Below are 21,860 nucleotides of genomic sequence, written 5' to 3'. Positions count from 1 at the left end.
GATACATTTTTGGAGCCATCAGCAGCAGCCCTGCTGAGGGCAGCTGTGGAGTTATTTATTGCCAAACAGATAAGAGATTACTTTTTTTTTTTTAAAGTGGTTTCCTTTTACATACTACGTATAACTTGCCCCGGGGGCCTGTGTATTATTGACTGTGGTATTCTGCTTAAGTTTAGGCAAATGCACCTACATTTCTAAAATTAATTTAGAAAAACATGTAGGTAATTTAAAGGCGCAATTTAAAATAAGATTGTATTTTGTTTTATCTATTGTATATAACCACTTTGGAATGTGCACATATTTGCTGATGTCTGCAGGAGCTTAACATTATCATACAGAGTGGTTTTACAGTATGACATGAGCATCATCAGATATGTCAAGGGCAATTATCCAATTTTAGATTTTTTTTCAAAAAATGATTACATTCTACAAATAGCGTACACTCAAAAATAAATAAATAAATAAAAGGGTCAATAATAACCCGATTATGGGCCAAAAAAGGACCGACCCAACGTTCGGGTCAATTTGAGCCATCTGGATTGTTGAGTGTAAAGCCACATCTTGTCTTGTTTGAACCTATCCATTTTTCAAACTGACCCAAATATTGAACTTGTTTTTTATTTTATATATATATATATATATATATATATATATATATATATATATATATATATATATATATATATATATATATATATATATATATATATATATATATATATATATTTACCATAATTGGTTTCTTTTTAACCCTTCCACTAGATGACAGAATGGGCCATTGAGCTGTGCATCTATTTGTGGGCAGTTTCAAATCTATATATATATATATATATATATATATATATATATATATATATATATATATATATATATATATATATATATATATATATATGTATATATATGTATATATATATATATATATATATATATATATATATATATATATATATGTATGTATGTATGTCAAAGATATACATACAGTATATATACATTAACATCAATTGAAAGTCTTAAAAATAAATGACATACAGATATATTAAAAAAAAAGCACCAGAAATGAGCACGAGCAAGCACATATGGTGAAGAATCTGTAACTTCCACTAACAACCCAAACATAACGTATTTCCACAAAATCCACATAAACCTTGTCTCAGTCGAATCGCCACAATATACTTCCTTGAAACTATTTACTGTACAATTTTCCAATTTAGGCAGTGCTCTGGAGGCAACTTTTAGAAAAAAAAAACCTACAAAGCCAGCAAATAGGTCAGTTTTGGGGCAAATGGAGATCTTTATTTTAGCAGGATAATCTTTTAGTGACATTTAAGTCATTTTGGTAAGACTTTCCTCATAAAATATGTGCATTGTCTCAAGAACTGTTGAGAATAGTTGAATGAAAATAACAATTAGACAATTTAAGCACTCATTTTAGCAAATTCTCCGGATGGACCCCAAAGCAAAAACGTCAGATTAGCAAAATTGGCCCCTTCAGTGTACTTCTTTCTGTTTGTATTATCTTAGTTTGTCAAAATACATAGGACATTACGTAGAGTTCATCTTTCTGTTTGTACTATCCTACGAATATGGTTATTTTCAACAAAGGAAAAGAAAAAAAGACCTTTTGTAGTCATGGTGACAAATTATCGAAAGATGACTGGCTGACGTGTGACGTCACATCCTTAAATCAGAGCGTGACAATGTAATTTAATAACGTGAAAATGTGAAACAACGCCGCGTTAGTTGCAAGGTGGAGAAACATAAAAGCGGTTCAAAATCATTGACTTAATTTATACAGGCGCAGTTTGCGCCACCTACTTGAATTGCGCGGAGCATCTTTAGTTAGCTTCCGGCTAGCCCAATTTGTGCTAATTATGTGCCCTTGGGTGTCATATCTAAATTACAAGTAGGCACTCGGGTTCCAGTCGGACTCGTATTATTGGCTTGGGACGGGGCGCCACCCCCCTCGCGGACCTCCCTCTGTGCAGTCGGGGCGTCCTACGGTAGCGGGCGGCGGTCACTGGGTGGAGGGGACCCCGAGACCAAGGCTGCTGAGTCACCTAGGAGAAGGACCCCGAGGAAGGAGGTCGTTGGGCTCGGGACTCGAAATCAACTAGATGTGGATTAACGGACTCCTTTTGCCTAGTGAAAATACACAACATGCACCGATCCGGTTGGGGTCGAGAGAATAGTTTGATCGAGATGAGCCCGTCTGATTCCTACAACGGTGAGTACCTTTAATAATCTGCACCGTCTGCATTGCATACGACTCGTCAAGTTTTTTTTTTTTTTTTTAAATTAGACGGTACTGACACCCACTCAAAGCATACAAGTTGTTTTGACGCTGGGGGCTCTATTATAAGGCTGCAAAACCAACTTCATATTGACTTAGTAATTGCTCAACTATTTTCAGCCAGTCAGCTGAAAAAAATGGCATTATGTCACTGCTAAAATTGCCCACTACATATGCAATGTATGTTTTTAACTGAGGGTAACTCATCACATAAAATGTTAAGTTTTGAGACCTAAGTAATTTTGCTTCAGGAGGACAGCAATTAAAATACTGAAATAACGTGCTACACAAGTAAAATAACACAAAAATAGTAACAGCAGGAATAATATTAATAATATTATTTTTAGTTTAAAAAAAAAAACAACTCGCTGTTCTTCTGATTATTGTGATCATTCTTTCTTGACTGCCTGCTGTCCCACCAGTTGTCTGTTGGCATTTTCAAAGTGTAAGAAGTTGAGGTAAGCCCCCCCCAAAGGAGAGCGAAGAGGACCTCAAGCAACCTTTATTTTGCTTTTTCAAAATTGAAGATTTGCCAATATATTTTCACATATATGTACATGCACAGCATTATTTTCACATCTACGCGTGTGTTCTAAATTTGGCGACCTCTCAACCTCTCCTGTGTTGTGAATGGAAAGAGTGACTTTAACGCCTGTCAGTCTGGCAGCTGGCCTTCTTTCTGGAAACAAGCTCACAGACAGGCAGCCACTAGTCACTCGAAAAATTCCTCTGGTTCAGACATAATTTGTTCTGCGCAGATGGATATATGAACATGCTTCCAAAATGCAGTCAAAATCTGTCAAATGTTTATCTTTTGGAAGATGTAAACTCCATTTTGTATTCATTATTTTTCATGTTTACTGGTAATATGGATCCAGTTTTTTGGTCCATCAAAGAGCGGGTGTAAATTCGACTGCAAATCAAAGCTGCCATGGTTGTGCTGAATAGAAAAGCATGCATTTGTGTTGGTTGACAAAACAATATTGCAAATTTTTCCACTACCACCTGCTGTCTACTGAACACATTTGTGACTATCAAGCTACGTGCTTGTAGCTTACTTCTGGGCAAAGTGCCAACAGGGCAGAAATAGACTCAGTTGTATGAGATTTTATTATATAACAGTCTCGCAATACTACCTTCACAATAACCTTTTACAGCAGTGGTCCCCAACCCCTGGTTCGCGCTCCGGTACCGGTCCGTGGATCAACTAGTACCGGGCCGCGTGGGCTGTACCCCAAATAATGTTTTGGAGATGATTCAGTTTTACAGTACATACGTTAGTGCTTGATCTTGTTTTTTTGGCGCCGCCTCTGGCCGCTGTTGATATTACAGCAAAGCAAAAGTATGATTGCTTATACCATACCATAAACATGCATTGATAATTAGAATTCTACATCTTTGTGGTTTGTATTAATGCTCATGTTTAACATCCAAATAATTTACATATTGTCAAGCTCTACTTTTTGTTTTGGTTTAGTGTAAGTGTTGAATTTTAAGGGTGATGAATGCATTCTAAGTCCATGTCCTGTGTCCAACTACTGGCTATGAATTCATTTGTTGGGCAGTCAAGGCATGTGAATGTGGACATATATGTTGAGCCAGTCAAATCTCACCTGTTTCGACATTGTTACTGAGTCACTGCTTGACACCATAACTGTGTCATAGCCACATTCTGTGGCTGGTGGGAACCCTAGTACCAAAATAGATCACAACACTGGCTGTGCTATGCTTTCCTGCAGCTGTTCATTATCATTTTATAACTCAATTTGAATGCCACTGACATGCTGCTTAATTTCTTTATGTGCAAATGACTTATTGCTGTTTTTGTGGATCTCATTGCTGTCTAGCAGAAGATATGAATGGCTTCTACCACGACTCAGGCAGCCCAGGATTTCATCAACAAGATGCAAGGGTAAATGCTTAATGCAATTACATAAAGAAGTGGTTATTAAACGTTATTTTGAATGATTGACCTACCCTTTGTGAAATCATTTTTCAGCCAAGTTCCCATAGCTAGTGCAACAAGCATTTTCGAAGGAAAACAAAACAAAACAAAAAACAATAGTGCTTTCTCATCCGTGTCTGATTTAATACATTTTGGAATGACTTTGGTAGTGCTAGCTATACCAACTTTTTATTAGTGGCTCCTCAGCTGGAAAACTGCATCAATCAAAATGCACATCTGTTAAAAAAAAATAAGGGCAGACAATGTTTTGAAAAAGAGTCACTGTAACACATTCTAGCAATAAGTTTTATGTTCCAATTCATTTGCTCATAATTTGAGAATAAAAATGAACTTTTGTCAGATCATCAAAAAGCATTGAATGAATTTTCTGACCCCTGGAGAAACTGTCATTAAAATCTCACACACTTCCTTACGTGCCTTAACGTATCACCATTCTAGAAAACGCTGGGCTAAAGTATTTAGATGACCTCAGCAAATAGTTACTAAGGGGTTGAGTTTGATTACATAATTTGCACTTTTCTTTTCAGTACATTTTGGACAATTATATGCTTTCAACTTCATGGTGACTGTTTGAGGAAGGCCTTTTTTGTTCCAACATGACTTTACCCATGTCCATGAAAAACTGACCAAGGAATGAAAAGAACTACAATTAAGATTGCAAACCAGGGCCTTTCCAAAGAAAGACAATCTTCCCGTAAAAGTTGAAACTGAGTAGAATGTTCTTCCATATGCACTTTCCAGTAGTTTTGTCCATGATGAAAATGCACTACTTTTTTCTTTTAATTTTCTTTACCACACCACAAATCTATTGCTTTAAATTTTTTGTAAAGATGTTCTCACCTCTAGCGTCAAGCTAATAATTCTCTGCATTAAATACTTGCGATGACGATGCTCGTGTGTCCTCTTCCCCCTTTTAAGTATCGTGGTGTGTGTATGGAGACCTGTGAGTCTCTCAGCACCAGCCTGGCCACATTGGCCTCGTCAGACCACAGTGACGAAGTTCAGGTGGACGCTCACACTTTCGAGCCCATCAGTTCTTTGACTGGGGTAAGACACGAGTCCAACACACAGATGCATGTTGCTGCGGTGTTCGCATGTTTTTGATATCGGATGCATCGGTGCTCAAATTTTGAACTGGGCCACATCCTGATGTCCTGACTATGGTTGACGCATTAGATTGAAGTCATTTTTGGAGGAAAATGTTTTGCTTATTTCTTTGCATTTTGATAAGGTATTGGTCTTGAGCTGCTCGTTAGGTTAGCATTTTAGGACTCTACTATAAGGTTCACTCTCACTGTCAACTATGTTCCTCCACAGTTCTGGAAAAAGCGGGCACTCTTCCTGAAGTTTCGTTCGAGGGTATGGCATGGTAAAAACATGCTTTTGATGTGTTGCAATTCAATGCATACGTTCAGAAAATGAATGGTCTGCCAGAGTTGAAATCAATGTGCCTATCTGTTAGAAACAGTTGCTTTTCTGTAACATGTTTTTAACTCTTGCTGAGTCATGGAAACATGCTGGGGTGTTGCATCATGAGAGTTCATTAAAAACGCTTTGTTCTCACCTGTGATCATTTTATGCTTCACTAAGCAAAGCGGCAATTAGAGTATAACTTTTGTTTACTACTTGCTATTGTCCTTGATGTGTGTGTTTTTGTGTTCTTTTGCATTTATTGACATTCGGCGTCATGGATGAATTCATTGAACCTAATGCAGCTAGATGTTTGCACTTTATTACCAGCAATCTACTGAATAATGTATTAAGGAGTAAATATGAAAAAAAAAAGTACAGAAAGCTCGTTTTGGTGGGATTGTTACTTGTTCTGAATGAACCAATCACATTCAAACTCATGTTAAATGCATGTCAGTACACACCTGCCACAATTTCAGGTGCTTCTGATGAAGTTCAGGTGTTCTAATAGGCTTTTCTTGATGTTTTTGTAGTCACATGTCACAGCTCAAACTATGGCCTACAGCAAACACAGGGTCAGAATGATTCATTATTCGAAGCATCAGTCGGTAAGGATACAAAAGCATTTCCCAATGTTTGAACTTGGCACCTCCAAGTAGGCAACTAGGCGCATGGAGTAATAGTTACGATTCTTCCTGTATTGCCACGTTACCTTTGTTTTAAAGCCTATACATACACAGAAGTAACTAATGGTGACATGAGAGAAGGAATGCCAATCTGCTTACTGATTATTTAGCCCCATTAACCCCCCTGTTAGCTTTTAGCCCCATATTTTTATTTTTATTTTTTTTATGTCACACATGGATGTTGTGCAATCTCGCAATACTACCTTCACAATCAATCAGCGCGTTCAGCACCCTTGGTCTAGGCTGTAGATTAGAGTGATAAGACGGAAGCCCTGAAAACTAGAAAAGCTGAGCTTTATCTGGCGTGAATTAGAGGAACTGTAAAAACTAGCAGTATGTGCTGGCACGTATTCAACACAAATGTGATTGGTTACTTCTAAATTCAGCCACATTCCCAGAGGGTATGCATTTTTATTTTACTTTTCTTGAAAAGATTATTTCTCCAGTTGAGTTACACTGGATGTAGACCACATTGGTGGATAAAGCCTTAAAATAATTGATCTGGCTTTGAAAAGGGGTGTGTAACCTTTTTTTCTGAATTTCTGAGTAGTATTTATGTTCCAAAAATGTCACCCTCTAAAAAAGACATAATTAAAAATATTACTTTTACATTTCACCTTGAAATTAGTAACTCGCCGAGTTATACCATGTTTTACACATACCACATACATAATACATTACAAGAAAGGAAGCAAGACATCACCCAGTAGTTTGGGGTTAGCGGTGGTTGGACAGAACTCGAGTCGCTCCACTTGGCAGAGGTGGATCCAAACAGAAGCACAGATTTCATATGGCTGATCTGTAATTACATCAAATTAGAGTGTTTTTGCCGTTGTTAAGGAAGGCCGCCGCCCTCACATGGTCAGCATAAAGTAATTCCATCCAAGAGCAAATGTGGGGTCAGTCTTTATATGGGATAAGAGCAGTTGAAAAGGTTAAACATTTGGAATTAAGGGCTTCACTAGCAAATTAGGATTCATATTTTTTCCCCACAAAGGATTTGCATATATTGATTGATTGCTTTTAGACTCTTGAGTAGCCAGACCGCAGAGCTTCACGCTTTATCAGCCTCTTCAGACTGGATTATTATTGATTGAACTGTTTTTTGTAGTTTGCTTCCACTCCATATATTAGACATGGCTCTTATTGAATTAGCTTGCTAGCAGATAGCATTTTCCCCTAATATGACGTCATCATCCTTTTTTAACCCTCCTGACTCCCCTCCACCTTTTTAGTCCTATCGGGACACGTGAGCTTGTGAGGGCTTGCACAGAGCTCCTCCGGTGCAGTGTGACTTGAGGGCAGCAATGCTTTCAGTTCTCGTTTGGGAAGCCGGCTTTTTCCCTGATGCATCATAGCGATAAAGGGAGGAGGGCCATGGAGGTAAAGTGCATTCTCTCCTGTTCGCAGAGTGCAGACAGACAGAGCCCACTCTAGCTTTTAGGCGTGGCGGTGCTGGTCGGTGTTGTCTTTGTACTGAAAGTATGTTGTCACTGTGGTGATGTGGTGAAGTAGTGCATGGTTATGTTTAGCTGCCCGAACAGCTGAAGAAGCACCAGCCGCCAGCAGACATCCTGTCCTGTCTTCTCTTGAAGCATTCTTGTACAGTTTATTTATTTCCAACAAAGCTCTGCAGGGCTACTGCTGGCTAACACACGCACAGTACCTTGACATTTACACAGCCTGCATTATAGCAAGTTTAGCCCCAACAAGTGCATGAGTTACAGGAGAGAAATGCTAAACCGCAGGACAATGTCAAACCAGGTTTCTGAGTCTGGATTATTAATATAGTCCACTTTTCCATGATTAGACTCCATGGTTCTAACTTGATCATAATGGCAATGCTGAATGTTAGTTTTAGACAAATGCATATGCATGGTTTTGACAGCAACCATTCTGACATTAAAAAAAAAAAAAACAGAAGTGAGTACACTGCTAATATACAATATACTGTAAGTAGTAGTATAAAGTTATATGTGTAAATGTAATACACATCTATTATATTTTTTATATGATATGGTTCAGTGCTGCTTATACTGGTATTTATTTTCATAATTTCATGTCAAATCCCACCTTTGAGCAAGTCTGCAACGGACAGGATGGACAGTGTTTTTTTTTGTCATTTTCTAATTATTTGTGGATTTTTCTCTGAAAAATTCAGGTGAGATTAAATAGAGTAATTAAATCACTTCATGACAATTCTTAATGAATCTCTAATTTTTTAAATCTTTTCATGGAACTAAGTATACCTTGACACGTCAATGCAAACAGAAGTGTGTCATTACTCCATAAAGGGATCCTAGCATAAAACACGCACAGATTATTGTTTCCAATGAAAATCGAACAGAAATTATGGCAATAAAACCGTCAACGTAATGTGGCTGCCCTCTGACTTGTGTTGTGAAAGTCCATTGTTACTAGTCCATCCTATACTGAAGTCTATGGTTTCCAGTAGTACGTAGTACTGCTATATCTATTACATTTACTTAACTAACTTCAACTTGTCAAAATAATTGGCTTCATACTTTTTATTTTTAGCTGAGTATTTTTCATAAGAAAGTTTACTTTTGTTCTGCGATATTGAGCTACATTCTTCTCCCTTTATTTATATCTGTGTGTCATTGTGTGTGTGTGTGCGACTTGTGTTGGAGAGTCATCACGAGTGTTCACTAATCTAACATAAACACTGGCAACATTTGACTCCCCTTTCCCCAATCAAACGGAGCCAGGCAGTCACATGATCGCAAACAGTCTCCATGGCCCTCAGATGTCTAATCAAAATAACTTGGATGCTGAAGGTCACTGGCAGACATCTTGGATTGCCATTTGCTATGCCCGTCTAACTTTAATATCGCCATTGAACTTTCACATTATTTTCTGTCTCCAAGCCGAAAATGCCATAATGTGTGTTTCTTCAGACTTATGAATATTATTGTACCTGAGCGTGATGCTGTGGGGCTGTCTACTAACACAGTGTGCCTCTGTGTGGCGATGATTGCAGTCAAAGACTAAGAATACTAATCACATGAGAATTGGACATGTTGTGACCTCTCCTGTCTTGTCATAGATCCAAAAACAACAGCAGAGCAAAGATTTGGTGTTCTTCCGCGATGGAGTGCGCAGGATTGATTTTGTTCTGGCCTACACGGAGGAAAGTGATATCAAGCAGGTAAGAAAAAGGAGTGTACATTTTTAAGATTTATTTTTAATTATATCCGTATATAGATAGATTTTATTTAATTATAGTAATTTTGTTATATTCCATTTTAAGTAGAACAAAGAGAATTTATATTATTGTGCATGGTCTGAAATAACAGAAATCAGAATAAATGCCTTCAAACAATAGCCCACCCCTTTTCCATTTCAAAGGCCCTTTTTGATTTGTCTGGTGAGAACCGGTTCGTACAGGATGTCCTGTGACCCCAGTGGGAATCAGCAGCAACATACTCTAGATAGCGAAATAATGATAAAAAGAGACAGAGGTTTACTCAGCTTACTGAAGTGACCCTCTTTCTGACAAGGTCACTTGCATTTGTGGAGGTATTTTGTGAACTGAGTCAAGATGTTTGCACAGACTCTGCAAACTTTGTGGCAAGTGTTGTTAAGCTGCTGAGAGCGCTAAAGTTTGATTGTAGAGTGTTAGACTTCACATCCGCTTGTTAGCACTTGACTTTGTGATTGTGGTTTTTTGCAGTTCACTGGTTTGGTGGAAACAACCATTTTTTTGTAACGAGAAGGAAACAGGCGGCTGCATTCTGTCTATTATCTGCAATTTTCAGCCACCTATAACTGATTGACACAGCATTTAATGGGCTAGATTAGTGGTTAATGAACAACATTATAATTAGTATTGTACAAGGCCTAAGTGGTAATCAAAAAAGAAAGAGAAAAAGATTTCATTCTTAAACTATGCTCTCTCTCAATATATATATCTGGTGTGTACAGTAATAATAGTATGAGATGATTAAAAATTGATTTGGTTTCCTCATTACATCGGCCCAATGTGGGAAGCTGTAGCTACAAAATGGCCCATGACAAAAATGAGTTTGGCACCCCTGCACTAGAGTGAGCCCGTGTACCATTTCCAGCGGTATGGTTCGGTGGTAGAGTGGTCGTCTCCCAGCTGAGTGTCCTTGAGCAAGACACTGAACCCCCAGTTGCTCCTGATGCTGCGTCCTCAGTAGGTAAATGACTAGTTAGTGTAAAGCGCTTTGAGCACTCAAGGTATAAAAGTGCTATATAAGTGAAAGTCCATTTACTAGCACCTAGCACCACACTTTGAGAATCACAGTGAGATAAAGCACACATATTAAGTACATGCCATTTTTTGAGCCACCGTTGGAAAATCACTTATAATCTAGAGCAGGGGTGGCCAAGTTCGGTCCTCAAGAGCCACAATCCAGCCTGTTTTCATTGTGTCTCTTCAACTAACACACCTGATTCAAATGATTAGCTCATCAGCATGCTTTGCACAATCCTGATAACGACGCTGATTTGACTCAGGTGTGTTGGTTGAAGAGATACATTGAAAACAGTCTGGATTGTGGCTCTTGAGGACCGAATTTGGCCACCCCTGATCTAGACGCAAAGTTTGTCAGTACTCTTAACATAAAACTTGAAATAAATACAAGTTTTTCTGTATTTTCCCGCTGTTATAGCTGTTATTAATCTTAGCCTTAGAACCCCAGTACAGATAATGAAGAATTGTTGGAAAACAATTTCAGCCTCAAATGTTTTTGCTATCTTTTCCATTTTGTTTACAGAATTGTTAAACTTTGAAAACAGTGATTAGGAAAAGTATCATAACAATGAATGTCATTTTTTTTCTACCCCAAGGGAAGAAAGAGGAGGTTGTACGAGGCCAACCTAGAGAAAGTCGGCTTGCAGCTGGAGACGGAAGATAAATCTGTATGTGTTCATGGTCATTGATTTAATAAAGCCCCACAATAGAAGCCTGAAAAGCAAATGACCACTTTTCAGGAATCAGAAGATGGAAAGACCTATTTTGTGAAGATCCATGCGCCGTGGGAAGTGCTAAGCACCTACGCAGATGTGCTGAAAATTAAAGTGCCCTTTAAGGCCAGTGACATAGAAAAGAAAAAAGCCATGCCCATGAATTGGCTGGCAACGCCTTGTCGTCTACCGGAGCAAATCATGAATCCTGATCCGGACTATTTCACAGCGACCTTCAATAAGAGCAAATCTGACTTTTTCCTCATCACTGACAGAGAAACATTCTTTAGTCCAGCCACACGCAACAGAATAGTAAGTATGTTTTAAGCAAATCTTCGAATCAGGACATAAATCGACAATGCTCAATAACACTCACAGGATGCACAATAATGAATCTACTCAGAAAAAAAAATCTAAAGGCATACCATTTTCTGCCCTTTGATTAAGTCTCTCTTTCTTTTTGCCAAGGTATACTATATCCTGTCCCGATGTCCATATGTGGAGGATGAATGCGCAGAAAAAGACAAAAACGGAATCAAGAGGTTGCTTAACAACGGCACTTACACTGCTGCATTTCCACTGCACGATGTGAGACCCCTTTGCTAAACATAGTGAAAAATTATTGCATATACTGATCAGATTTTTTTTTTCAAAAAGGAGAGTTTAAGCTTAACCCATTCAATCCCCAATTCCTTTTTTTTAAAGTGCAGACATTTGTTTTTTTCCAAAAGTGGGTCCAAAAATGGCTTGTAATTAATGAATTACGTTTTAAAGTAATCCATTATGTTTGTGCAATTAACCTCTAAAGTAAGTGATTATTTTAGGTACAGTATTTTCCGCACTATAAGGCACACCCTCAATTAATGACATATTTTAAAACTTTTTCAATCACAATATAGTAATACTCAAAGTAATAACAATAATAACTCAAATAATAACTCTAAACTCTCAATAGCACAATAACTCAATGTCAATATGACCAACCTCGTTCAACTATAAACACACAAAAGAAACAAGTAAAGCTTACTTTATCTGGTCATTCCCCATCTCCGAATCCCAAACTCAGTATTGATCCATATATAAGGCGCACCTGATTATAAGGAGTAACCATCAGCTTTTTAAAAAAAAATAAGGCTTTTCTAGGTGCGCCTTATAGTGCGGAAAATATGTTTTATGTTTTTGGGATTGAATGAGATGAGTTCATTATTCTAATGTGTCCTGTGTATGTGTTCTCATACAGTGCAGATATTGGACAAAATCTAAGGATAGTAGTTGTGAAAGTCAAAGGTACAATCTCTATCATTACTGGGCCAGTTTTTCATGTTTCTTCAAACAGCAGCCCCTCAACCTCATAAGGTAAAAAAAACAAACAAAAAAAAAACATACAATGTTTTTTGCATAAGCATGTTATACAGTGCACAGCTAAAACATGATGCCTTTCCTTTCTACAGGAAGTACTATGGGGAGAGGATTGGCCTCTATTTTGCCTGGCTGGGGTTCTACACGGAGATGTTGTTTTTTGCCGCGGTGGTGGGAACACTCTGTTTCATGTACGGATTGTCCTCGTACAAAGACAACGAATGGAGGTGAGTTTGGGAAGCAGTGCACTATACAAGAACATGAAAAATCAGGCTGATCTTTCGCTTTGAATTCTAACTGTGCTTAGTAAAGAAATCTGCAGCGATCAAATCGGCGGCAATATTGTCATGTGTCCATTATGTGACAAGAAATGTAGCTACTGGAAACTCAACATAACCTGCAATGCTTCATGGGTGAGTTTTTTGGGGGGATTTGCACAATATTAAAAGGCTATAACTGCATCTCACCAATCTCTTACCATTCTTAAAATGTTTTTTCTTTCAGCAATCAAATCTGTTTGACAATAAAGGAACTTTGTTTTTTGCTGTTTTCATGGGGATCTGGGGTGAGTACATTTTTAAGATGCAGCACCACCTAGTGGGACTTGTCAATGACTTTACACACACTTACTTGCACGTCACAGCAAAGCGCTATGTGGCCAACGAGTTTTTCATGTTTTCCAAGTCAGTATTTTTGATAGTTACTGTAGGTCAGCTGAGAAATCATCCTCTGACGGTGCACTGATTTATTGTGCAGTGACATTGTTCCTTGAGCTCTGGAAGAGGCGTCAGGCCCGTCTGGCGTACGAGTGGGATCTGGTGGACTTTGAGGAGGAGCAGCAGCGACTGCAGCTCCGGCCGGAGTACGAGAGCAAGTGCACCAGTCGCAAGCTGAATCCCATCACGCAGGTGTTTACGTGCTCATGAAGTACAGCGCTGTTACACCATGTGTGCTTTGAGTAGATTGACTGCAATTTAGAATACAGTGGTGTCTTGAGCAAAAGACTTACAGTAATCACCTGTTTAATGGCATTCCCAGTTTTAAGTTCACTGTCAAGCCAAACACAAAACAAGGAGATATTTAAACCACCCAGCTTGCCCTTAATCAGCTAGCCTCATGCTAACATTTACACATAATGCGAAACATAGCCTATACAGTATATAACTCTTTGCGCAACTAGCATTGATCACAGTTTAGCAACACCTTTACACATACAACATACAAACAACACCTTTATAATAATCATAATTATCTTTATCCTCTGTGACGACCTGGAATGGCATTTTCTTTCATTTTAATGGGGAAAGGTGTTTCGAGATACATGTGATTTGCATGTAATTATGTAAATGTATAATTATGATTACGACTCGTAACTCAAGGAACCACTGTTGTTGGATTAAAAAAAAAGTGACATTAACAGGTAAATTTAAGTTGGACACGTTATCAAGGAGCGTCATCAAGAAATTTGCCTTAACTACATGGTGCCCGCTTATAGGAATCAGAGTTGGTTCTTGAGAGGACTCCGACTGATCTAATAGGGAAATTATTTCTGTGCTGGGTCACCGTGGTTTTCTGGGTAAGGGTGATTCTGCGAATGGATTGCCAGTCGAATGTGGGAGAGGTTTTCTTGTGTGGACATTTCTGAAAAAGACAAGCACAAGCTTCCTGCTTCTGTTCCTTTATCATATATATTTGTGGTAATTTGGCCTTCATTCAAATACCGTACTTTTCGGATTATAAGGCGCACCAACAAAAATTGAACAGAAAATCGTTTTTTGTTCTGGATAGGCCACACCAGACTATAAGATGCAGGTTGTAACAACAGATATTTATATGTAAAATTTTTTCATGGAGGTTTTTTTTTCTGTTTTTGTTTAAAATGTTTTTTTCACAACCTGCTTGGTTACAGCAACGTTATGCATTCATTGCAGACTGAGCATGCCTGCATGTTTAGAAATAAGAGCAGCACCAATTTATCTTCAACACAACACTGACACACTCTGATTGTAAGAATACCGCACCAACCCAATTTTAAACGCCAGATTATGTTTAGTAGTTGAGAGTGCCCCCTGGTGGTGAGTAATATAACAGTTCAAACTCAAAATCAATAGTTCAATAGCGTCTCTGTCTCACTTTGTCTCCTGGTGGATTGCCCCCTGGTGGCTTGGTGGCAGATAAGTTGCCCTGTACTATAAACTGCAGGGTTTAAAGCGTGAGAAAAAAGCAGCGACTTATAGTCCGAAATTTACGATAATTGGTTTGCCTCATACCAAAATGGTAATTAAAAGGAACCTTGTGGAGTGGCTTTTCAGGCTTTAACAAAGTGTGACTTGAGTTTTTTTTTTTTTTTTTTTCCTGTACATGCTTTGCTTGCTCATGTCATAGGAAGTGGAGCGTTACTTACCCATAACAACAGCAAGGTGTGCGCAAATATGTCTGTCTGGAGCAACTGTCCTGTTGTGGGTGAGCATTCTATCCATAAAATGTTAAAGTTTACTTTCTCTTCCTCGATTTTTTTTTTTTTAACATGCATCACAATAAGATTATCCCGAAGAGGTTAGCAAAGCTCAAGTAAAAGACTGATATGGTATGGTAACTTTAGTGTTTGATTCCCCAAAGTAATCAGTTACTTAACTACCCATAGTATTCCATTACTTGAGGTGATTAATTACCTAAAGTAATTGATTGCTTTAGTACTTAATTCAGATACTATCAGCCATGTTTACCATCTTTCAGGCAAACACTTGATTTAAAAAATATATAGATAAAGAACATGGGATTGAATGCCTGGACTCTTAAAAAAATGTCTTTGGGATTGAATGAGTTAATATGTAAGATGTGAAAGCTCCCATTTGAAATTGTTTTTTGTCACAACCCTATGATCATGCAACGATGACCAGAATTGACTGGCACATTTAGTTTACCAACTGCGCTGGCGGAGTAGGCCCAGTTATTTTCGTGCATCATTCAGGCTTCCAGCTTGCTTCGCATGCGTGTCTCTATTTTGCCATCTGCACTTATAACAGTCGCGCTTGTCTCGTTTCCTTTTTATTAGCAGTCATCTGTTCACATTCACTGTCATCTTTGTCCCCAAAGATCGCTCTGACCATTTCCTGCATCATTGGAGTGATTGCGTACCGGCTTGCGGTATACGCCGCCTTTGCTAGCTTCATGAAGGAACACACCCACCTGAACAAGATGGGTTCCGCAATCACCCCGCAGCTGGCCACGGCCGTCACCGGCTCCTGCATCAACTTTGTCATCATCATGGTCCTGAACGTCATGTACGAGCGGGTGGCTATTTGGATAACTGACCTCGGTAAGGGCATGACCAAAATGGCGTAGTCCTGTCTTCTGTGACATATTAGTGAGCTGATTCAAATGGCTCAATCTTTCTCTGTCTTTTGCCTATCGTTGCCACAGAAGTTCCAAAGACCCACGTGGAGTATGAGAACAAGCTGACAGTTAAGATGTTCCTCTTCCAGTTTGTCAACTACTACTCCTCCTGCTTCTATGTGGCTTTCTTTAAGGGCAAGTTTGTTGGCTATCCTGGAGGTTATTCCTACATGTTTGGCACCAGGACCAAACTCAGGAATGAAGAGGTAAATCCAGATGAGTATTGATTCAATTAGAGCTTCAGTTAGGGCTGGGCCATAAATGGAATGAATTGGATTCATTTCAAAAATTGAAGATTTGAAAATCTGCTATTTATATAGCTTATTTAATTATGACCTTTTTTTTTTTTAAATGTGTGTGTGTTTTTATATGTTTGTTGTGGTCAGAGCATTTTTGCCCAAGACAAATTTCCTCCTGGAGACAATAAAGTAATCATATCTTATCATATGTTATATTAAGTGGCAGAATAAAGTGTGGAAGGTTTACAAGACATATTTACTAAAGGTACTAACAACTTCACTGTGGCATTTAAAGAAATAGTCCACTTATTTTTTCTATAATTAATTGTTCATGTACCTGATCGGTTATTAAGCCTTGAGCACTGTTGATGTCATCCACAGTCGTCAGCAAGTAAAAAATGAGTTTTAAAAAAAGCATTATTGGTACATGAAAAATGTAGTTATCAAATTAATCATAGACAAAATATTAATTGCAAAATACGTGGACTATTCCTTTAAGTTAGTTCTGCACAAGCAATGGATGTTTACATCAAAACTGATCATAAATCAATATTTATTATCTTGTCTATATATTCTCCACAGAATTAAAAAAAAACCAAACTCCGACCTTTATATGAATGTTTCGTGGTTTTTTTCCCCTTTAATAACTGAAAGAAAATTAGGCATTTATACTTTGACTACACCACCCATCCCTAAATTCAGTCTGTTCGGTTTGTATCATTCAATTTCCATTTGTTTACATTCAGTGTGACCCAGGTGGCTGTTTGATTGAGTTGACTACCCAACTGGTCATAGTGATGACTGGTAAGCAGGTGTGGGGTAACATCCAGGAGTCTCTGGTCCCGTGAGTATGGCAGAATATTAGCTACAATACTTCCAAATTTCTCTGCATCACATAATCGTGTGCTTGTCATCTAATTCATTGTCAACAGGTGGTTCAGGAACTGGTGGCGTAGCCGAAGATCTCGGAGCCACCCAGAGAGTCTGTACACGCGCTGGGAGCAAGACTACAACTTGGAGGTGGTTGGGCAGCTGGAACTTTTCTACGAGTACCTGGAAATGGGTAAAATAGACATTCCATAACTATCCAGCAGAGGGTACTGTTTCTTCCGTAATTTGGTTTCCTCGTTTTTCTTTGTGCGTCAGTGATCCAGTTTGGTTTCATCACTCTGTTTGTGGCCTCCTTCCCCTTGGCTCCCCTGTTGGCTCTCTTCAACAACATCATTGAGATACGAGTAGATGCCTGGAAACTAACCACTCAGTTCAGACGTCCAGTGGCATCCAAAGCTCACAGTATCGGAGCCTGGGAGGAAATCCTCAGTGGGATCGCCATCCTCTCTGTTGTTACCAATGTAAGAGGTGGACTCGATCACTGTTGTACTGGGTTATACGACAACGATTTTTTAAAATATTTTTGTTCGATATTACCTCTTGTCGTAACTATTGTGCTTCTTGGTCCTTGTCTTTTTGCAGGCATTCATTGTGGCTTACACCTCCGAAATGATTCCCCGACTCGTCTACATGTATGCTTACCAGCCAGATGGTACGATGAGAGGCTACATCAACAACAGCTTGTCTGTGTTCAAGATCTCAGAAATGCCACTGGAGAACAGGCCAGAGGACGACGAGATGCCGCCCTGGTTTAACTCCTCCGTTACAACCTGCAGGTGAGAGCGTGGGCCAGATATTGACAGGTGATGCTGTGTGTTTTAGCTATATGCTATTTCCCGCCGATGTTTTAAGAATGCAAATTGTTTTTTTACAGTTGACTGAATGCTAATGCTAACTCGCTAATCATGCAGGTACCATGACTACCGCTACCCTCCCGGCCATGAAAATCAGTACACCCACACAATACAGTATTGGCATATTTTTGCTGCCAAGCTGATCTTCATCATCATCATGGAGGTAACCTTACTGGCTGACCTAAAGGCAATATCTACACCAACTGACCACATTCAGTGACAAACCTAAAAATGTTCAAATTCTCCGATTATCAGACCCTTTATAGATTATATCCTGCAGTCCTTTATGATTGCTCAATCAAAATCAGATTATAGCTGTGAAAATTAATAGATTAATTGACAATCAAGAACCATTTTAATAATCAAGTAATTGTTTATAGGCATTGTGTAACTAAATTGTTCAAATCATTTGATTTCAGTATCCTAACAGTAATGTAAATAATTTGAAGTCCTTTATGAAAACAACTTTGTTTTATGTTCACTCAAAATAAGACATTTGCAAACATCTACAACGTGCAACCCAAATCAATTTCAAAAGAATTGATGAGTACATCATTCACTCTCATTTTACATCGTTTAATTGTTGTTTAGCTGTTTTTCGATCACTACACAATACTATATTGTTTGAATGAGCAATTGATCATTTACAAACAGTAATCCAAGAATGTTGTTAAGAGCCTTACGGAAAATAAAATGTCTGATTATTCAAATTAATCGACAGAACAATTGATTATAAAATATTTGAGTGGCAGCCCTACACAAGGGCTTTAAGATAAGTCCTACTGCACAAACAAACCCTAGTTCAGTACTCATCTGTTTATAACAGCCATTTTCCTCCGCAGCACGTGGTCTTTCTGATCAAGTTCTTTTTGGCCTGGATGATTCCTGACGTTCCGGCCGACGTGAGGGATCGCATAAAGAGAGAGCGCTACCTGGTCCAGGAGTACCTGCACCACTACGAAGTGGAGAAGCTGACAAACCAACTGGGCAGAAACCAGGACGATTACACACTCACGGAAACAACGCACGAGGTGTTGTCGGAGCATTGATAGCACGTTGAAGCCGCCGCTCAGTCAGCAAGACGTAATGGCCGTGATATTAGACGCGTCTGCTTAATCATGTCAATCTTGGTCCCTGGCGTTGACTGTATTTTATGCGTCATTATCTAATGGCACACGCACTTGTACACGCATAGCCTTTATGAGGGAGCTCGAGGAGTGCTTCGTCCTCGGCTATCCTGCTTCAAGCATGTTGAAAAACCTAGATGACTTGAAAAAATGTGCCTCTTATTTATGGCTTTTTGATTCTATGCTGTCATTGTAATGCTGAAAATGATCACACTTTGCTGTAAGGGAATGGAAGACAAGCCACAACTTTCAGGACTATTTATTTACCATGAGTAGCTTATGAGTAGATGCCTTAATATATATCACATTTTGTCCTTACTTGTTATATGTCAGTCTGCTCAACCTATGTGCAGTTGTATGAACAGCTATGGTTTGATGATTGATGAATTGCTCGATTTCTTTTCCATTTTTACAGTTGCCGCCGTCCCTGACCTTTGCTTATTAACTCATTCAATCCCAAATATGTAATTATACATCTTTACAAAGTCAATATATTCACTCCCATGCACCAATTTCCTGTATTTTTCCCCGGTAATAGTTTAAAGAAGGATCTAAAAATACCTGGGTTTTGAATGAGTTAATAAAGACGGGATGTCCCATATGCTTCCACACATATATTGTTATGAAAAGTGTTTCCATTGATATATTTTTTAAAACACATTTTATAATGTGTGTCCACTGCTGAAGTGATGACTTGGGATACAAGTTATTTTATTCTGTTACCACAAAAACAAAAAAATCTTATAGCGTTTAGCGTTCATCAAAAAGTGTTTAGCACTAATATTATTACGTATAATGGCTTTAGAATGGCTTAGAGCTGAGGTGTCCAAATTATGGCCCAGGGATCATTGTCACCAATCGAGACATTTTAGCTTCACACAGCATGTACTGAAATTACATTTTGACATGGCGTGCCATGATATTAAAAAAAAAAAAAGATTTAAAAATTTGATGGTCAAAAATATTAGAAGTGTGAAAAAAATCACCCTTAACTCATCACCCTTAACAGAAAGCCTTTTTTGAGCTGTTTTTTAAAGTAACTACACTATAGAGTATGTGTAATTGCAGACTTGATTGATTCATTTTACAGTGTTTAATTAGTAAAAATAACAAAAACAAAAAGCCACAGCCCTAACGTCTTTCTATTTTTCTGTGTGCAGCTCTCAAAGAAAAAGGTTTGAACACCCCTGGGCCTATAGTAATGACAATCTCATAGGCTGTAAGAAAAAACGGAAAAAAAACAACATATTTTGCTTCAATCCAATTGACAGTTGTGCTGCTCCTGCTGGTGTGTGCTTCATCGCCAGCTGGGGGCAGCAAAAGACAGATAGGATATACACAGAACAGTGACAGTCACATGTCACTCCTCTGAAAACAAACAAAATATTAGCAGTTCTTTACCGAGGATAAAAAATGTATGCCTGTGAGAATTCTTTTATCTCTTCACACGGGCATCATTTGCGTCCAAATATTTGTTGCTTGAAAGAATATAACACTACAACACCCGTTATTATGGTTTTGTGCTATTTATTAGCATTCCAAAAACATTTTCATGATTTTTCTTTTTGTTCAATTGTTTCCTGAGGTAAGCCTCGGTAGGATTTCAATTGCTTGCTTTTAAGTCATTCATTGCTAACCCAGTCGGGGAAAAAAAATGTGAATAGTCAATGGCAGTGAGTGAGTAAGAATGCATCTTTAGTGTATCGAAAATAGGATAACCGTTAAAAACAGTATATGCATGAAAACATATGGGACACGTTGTAGGGCAGCGTGCTAATAGAAGACAGACATAATTTTGTTGTTGTTATTATTCATTTGAGATGGTGAGCTTTTTGTGAAACCTGCAAAAATCTGATATTACCACTGTGATTAAGAAGGCAGTTTGACATCCAGGCTTAACAGCTGCAGGTTGTTAAGAAGTGAAAGTCCTGACAGAGTGAAGAGATCTCTGTTTAACAAGCCCGTGTTTACCAACACGCGGGAGCTGATGAAAACGGGCCGTCCACCTTTGACCTTGCTCCAGTGCACCATCATCCTCAGATGTGTCGGCGCTTGCGAGGAAATACACAGTTTGATTATTTTTTAATGGCACAAGGCACTTGATGAAAACCGATTTACTGTAATTCATAAGCATGCCAGTTTTGCAGTTGTCATGACAACAACACATCCAGTCTTGGGTGTTTTGAAGCAGCAACGTGTGACAATCTGATTGAGGTTAATTTGAAGGATATTTAGTTTTTTACGACCGTCTAGTCTTGAAGTATTTAAATTGTAAGTAAGATATGTAATTCAATCATTTAGTCTGCTAATCTCTTGAGAGCTTTATACTTGTTTTTTTTTTCTTTTCTCTGACTAGCAAACATTTTGATGTCTGTTGTTTTTGTAATATGTTTTATACTTTTGCTAGGTGAAGCTATTTACTGTTCATGTGCTCTCCAATCACTTGATTCTGTTTTTTGTTTTTTTGTTTTTTTTAAACACTTCCTGTATCCAAGTCTCCAGAATAAAGTCCAGTTGAGCCCATGCCTGCATGATTCCAGAATGTTATAACTGGCCATTCTGCTGCTTTGCTGAGGACATTGGCAAGCATGAAAATTCACACAACAGATGGGCTGAAAGGATGCCGGTTCCTAGTCAGTGTTTTCTCGCACTTGTGGGTGTGGTTCAAATATATTGGCATGCTCGC

At 38.4% G+C, this 21,860-nt stretch overlaps 1 protein-coding gene across 3 annotated transcripts; it reads left to right on the top strand.

Moving 5' to 3' along the window:
• The first annotated feature begins 2,052 nt into the window (after window positions 1-2,052).
• On the top strand, window positions 2,053-21,697 carry ano5a (anoctamin 5a). 3 transcript variants are annotated; one of them, XM_088417141.1, is made up of 20 exons: window positions 2,053-2,227; window positions 4,144-4,205; window positions 9,423-9,524; window positions 11,192-11,263; window positions 11,336-11,620; window positions 11,777-11,896; window positions 12,549-12,664; window positions 12,760-12,894; window positions 12,975-13,080; window positions 13,172-13,232; window positions 13,424-13,575; window positions 15,053-15,130; window positions 15,764-15,986; window positions 16,091-16,269; window positions 17,049-17,146; window positions 17,235-17,365; window positions 17,449-17,654; window positions 17,776-17,969; window positions 18,105-18,210; window positions 18,890-21,697. In XM_088417141.1, exons 1-20 carry the CDS (start codon window positions 2,161-2,163, stop codon window positions 19,094-19,096), a joined length of 2,700 nt encoding a protein of 899 aa, XP_088273267.1. In that variant the 5' UTR covers window positions 2,053-2,160; the 3' UTR covers window positions 19,097-21,697. The 3 variants fall into 3 exon arrangements, with proteins under 3 accessions (XP_088273267.1, XP_088273266.1, XP_088273265.1); XM_088417140.1 differs by having other exon boundaries at window positions 4,141-4,205; XM_088417139.1 differs by lacking the exon at window positions 15,053-15,130 and adding an exon at window positions 14,163-14,243 and having other exon boundaries at window positions 4,141-4,205.
• Window positions 21,698-21,860: the final 163 nt, after the last annotated feature.

The sequence above is a fragment of the Hippichthys cyanospilos genome, chromosome 6 (genome assembly GCF_059441005.1).
Source record: "Hippichthys cyanospilos isolate Australia breed blue-spotted pipefish chromosome 6, RoL_Hcya_1.0, whole genome shotgun sequence".
NCBI lineage: Eukaryota > Metazoa > Chordata > Actinopteri > Syngnathiformes > Syngnathidae > Hippichthys > Hippichthys cyanospilos.
This window is presented reverse-complemented; position numbering and strand designations above follow the sequence as displayed.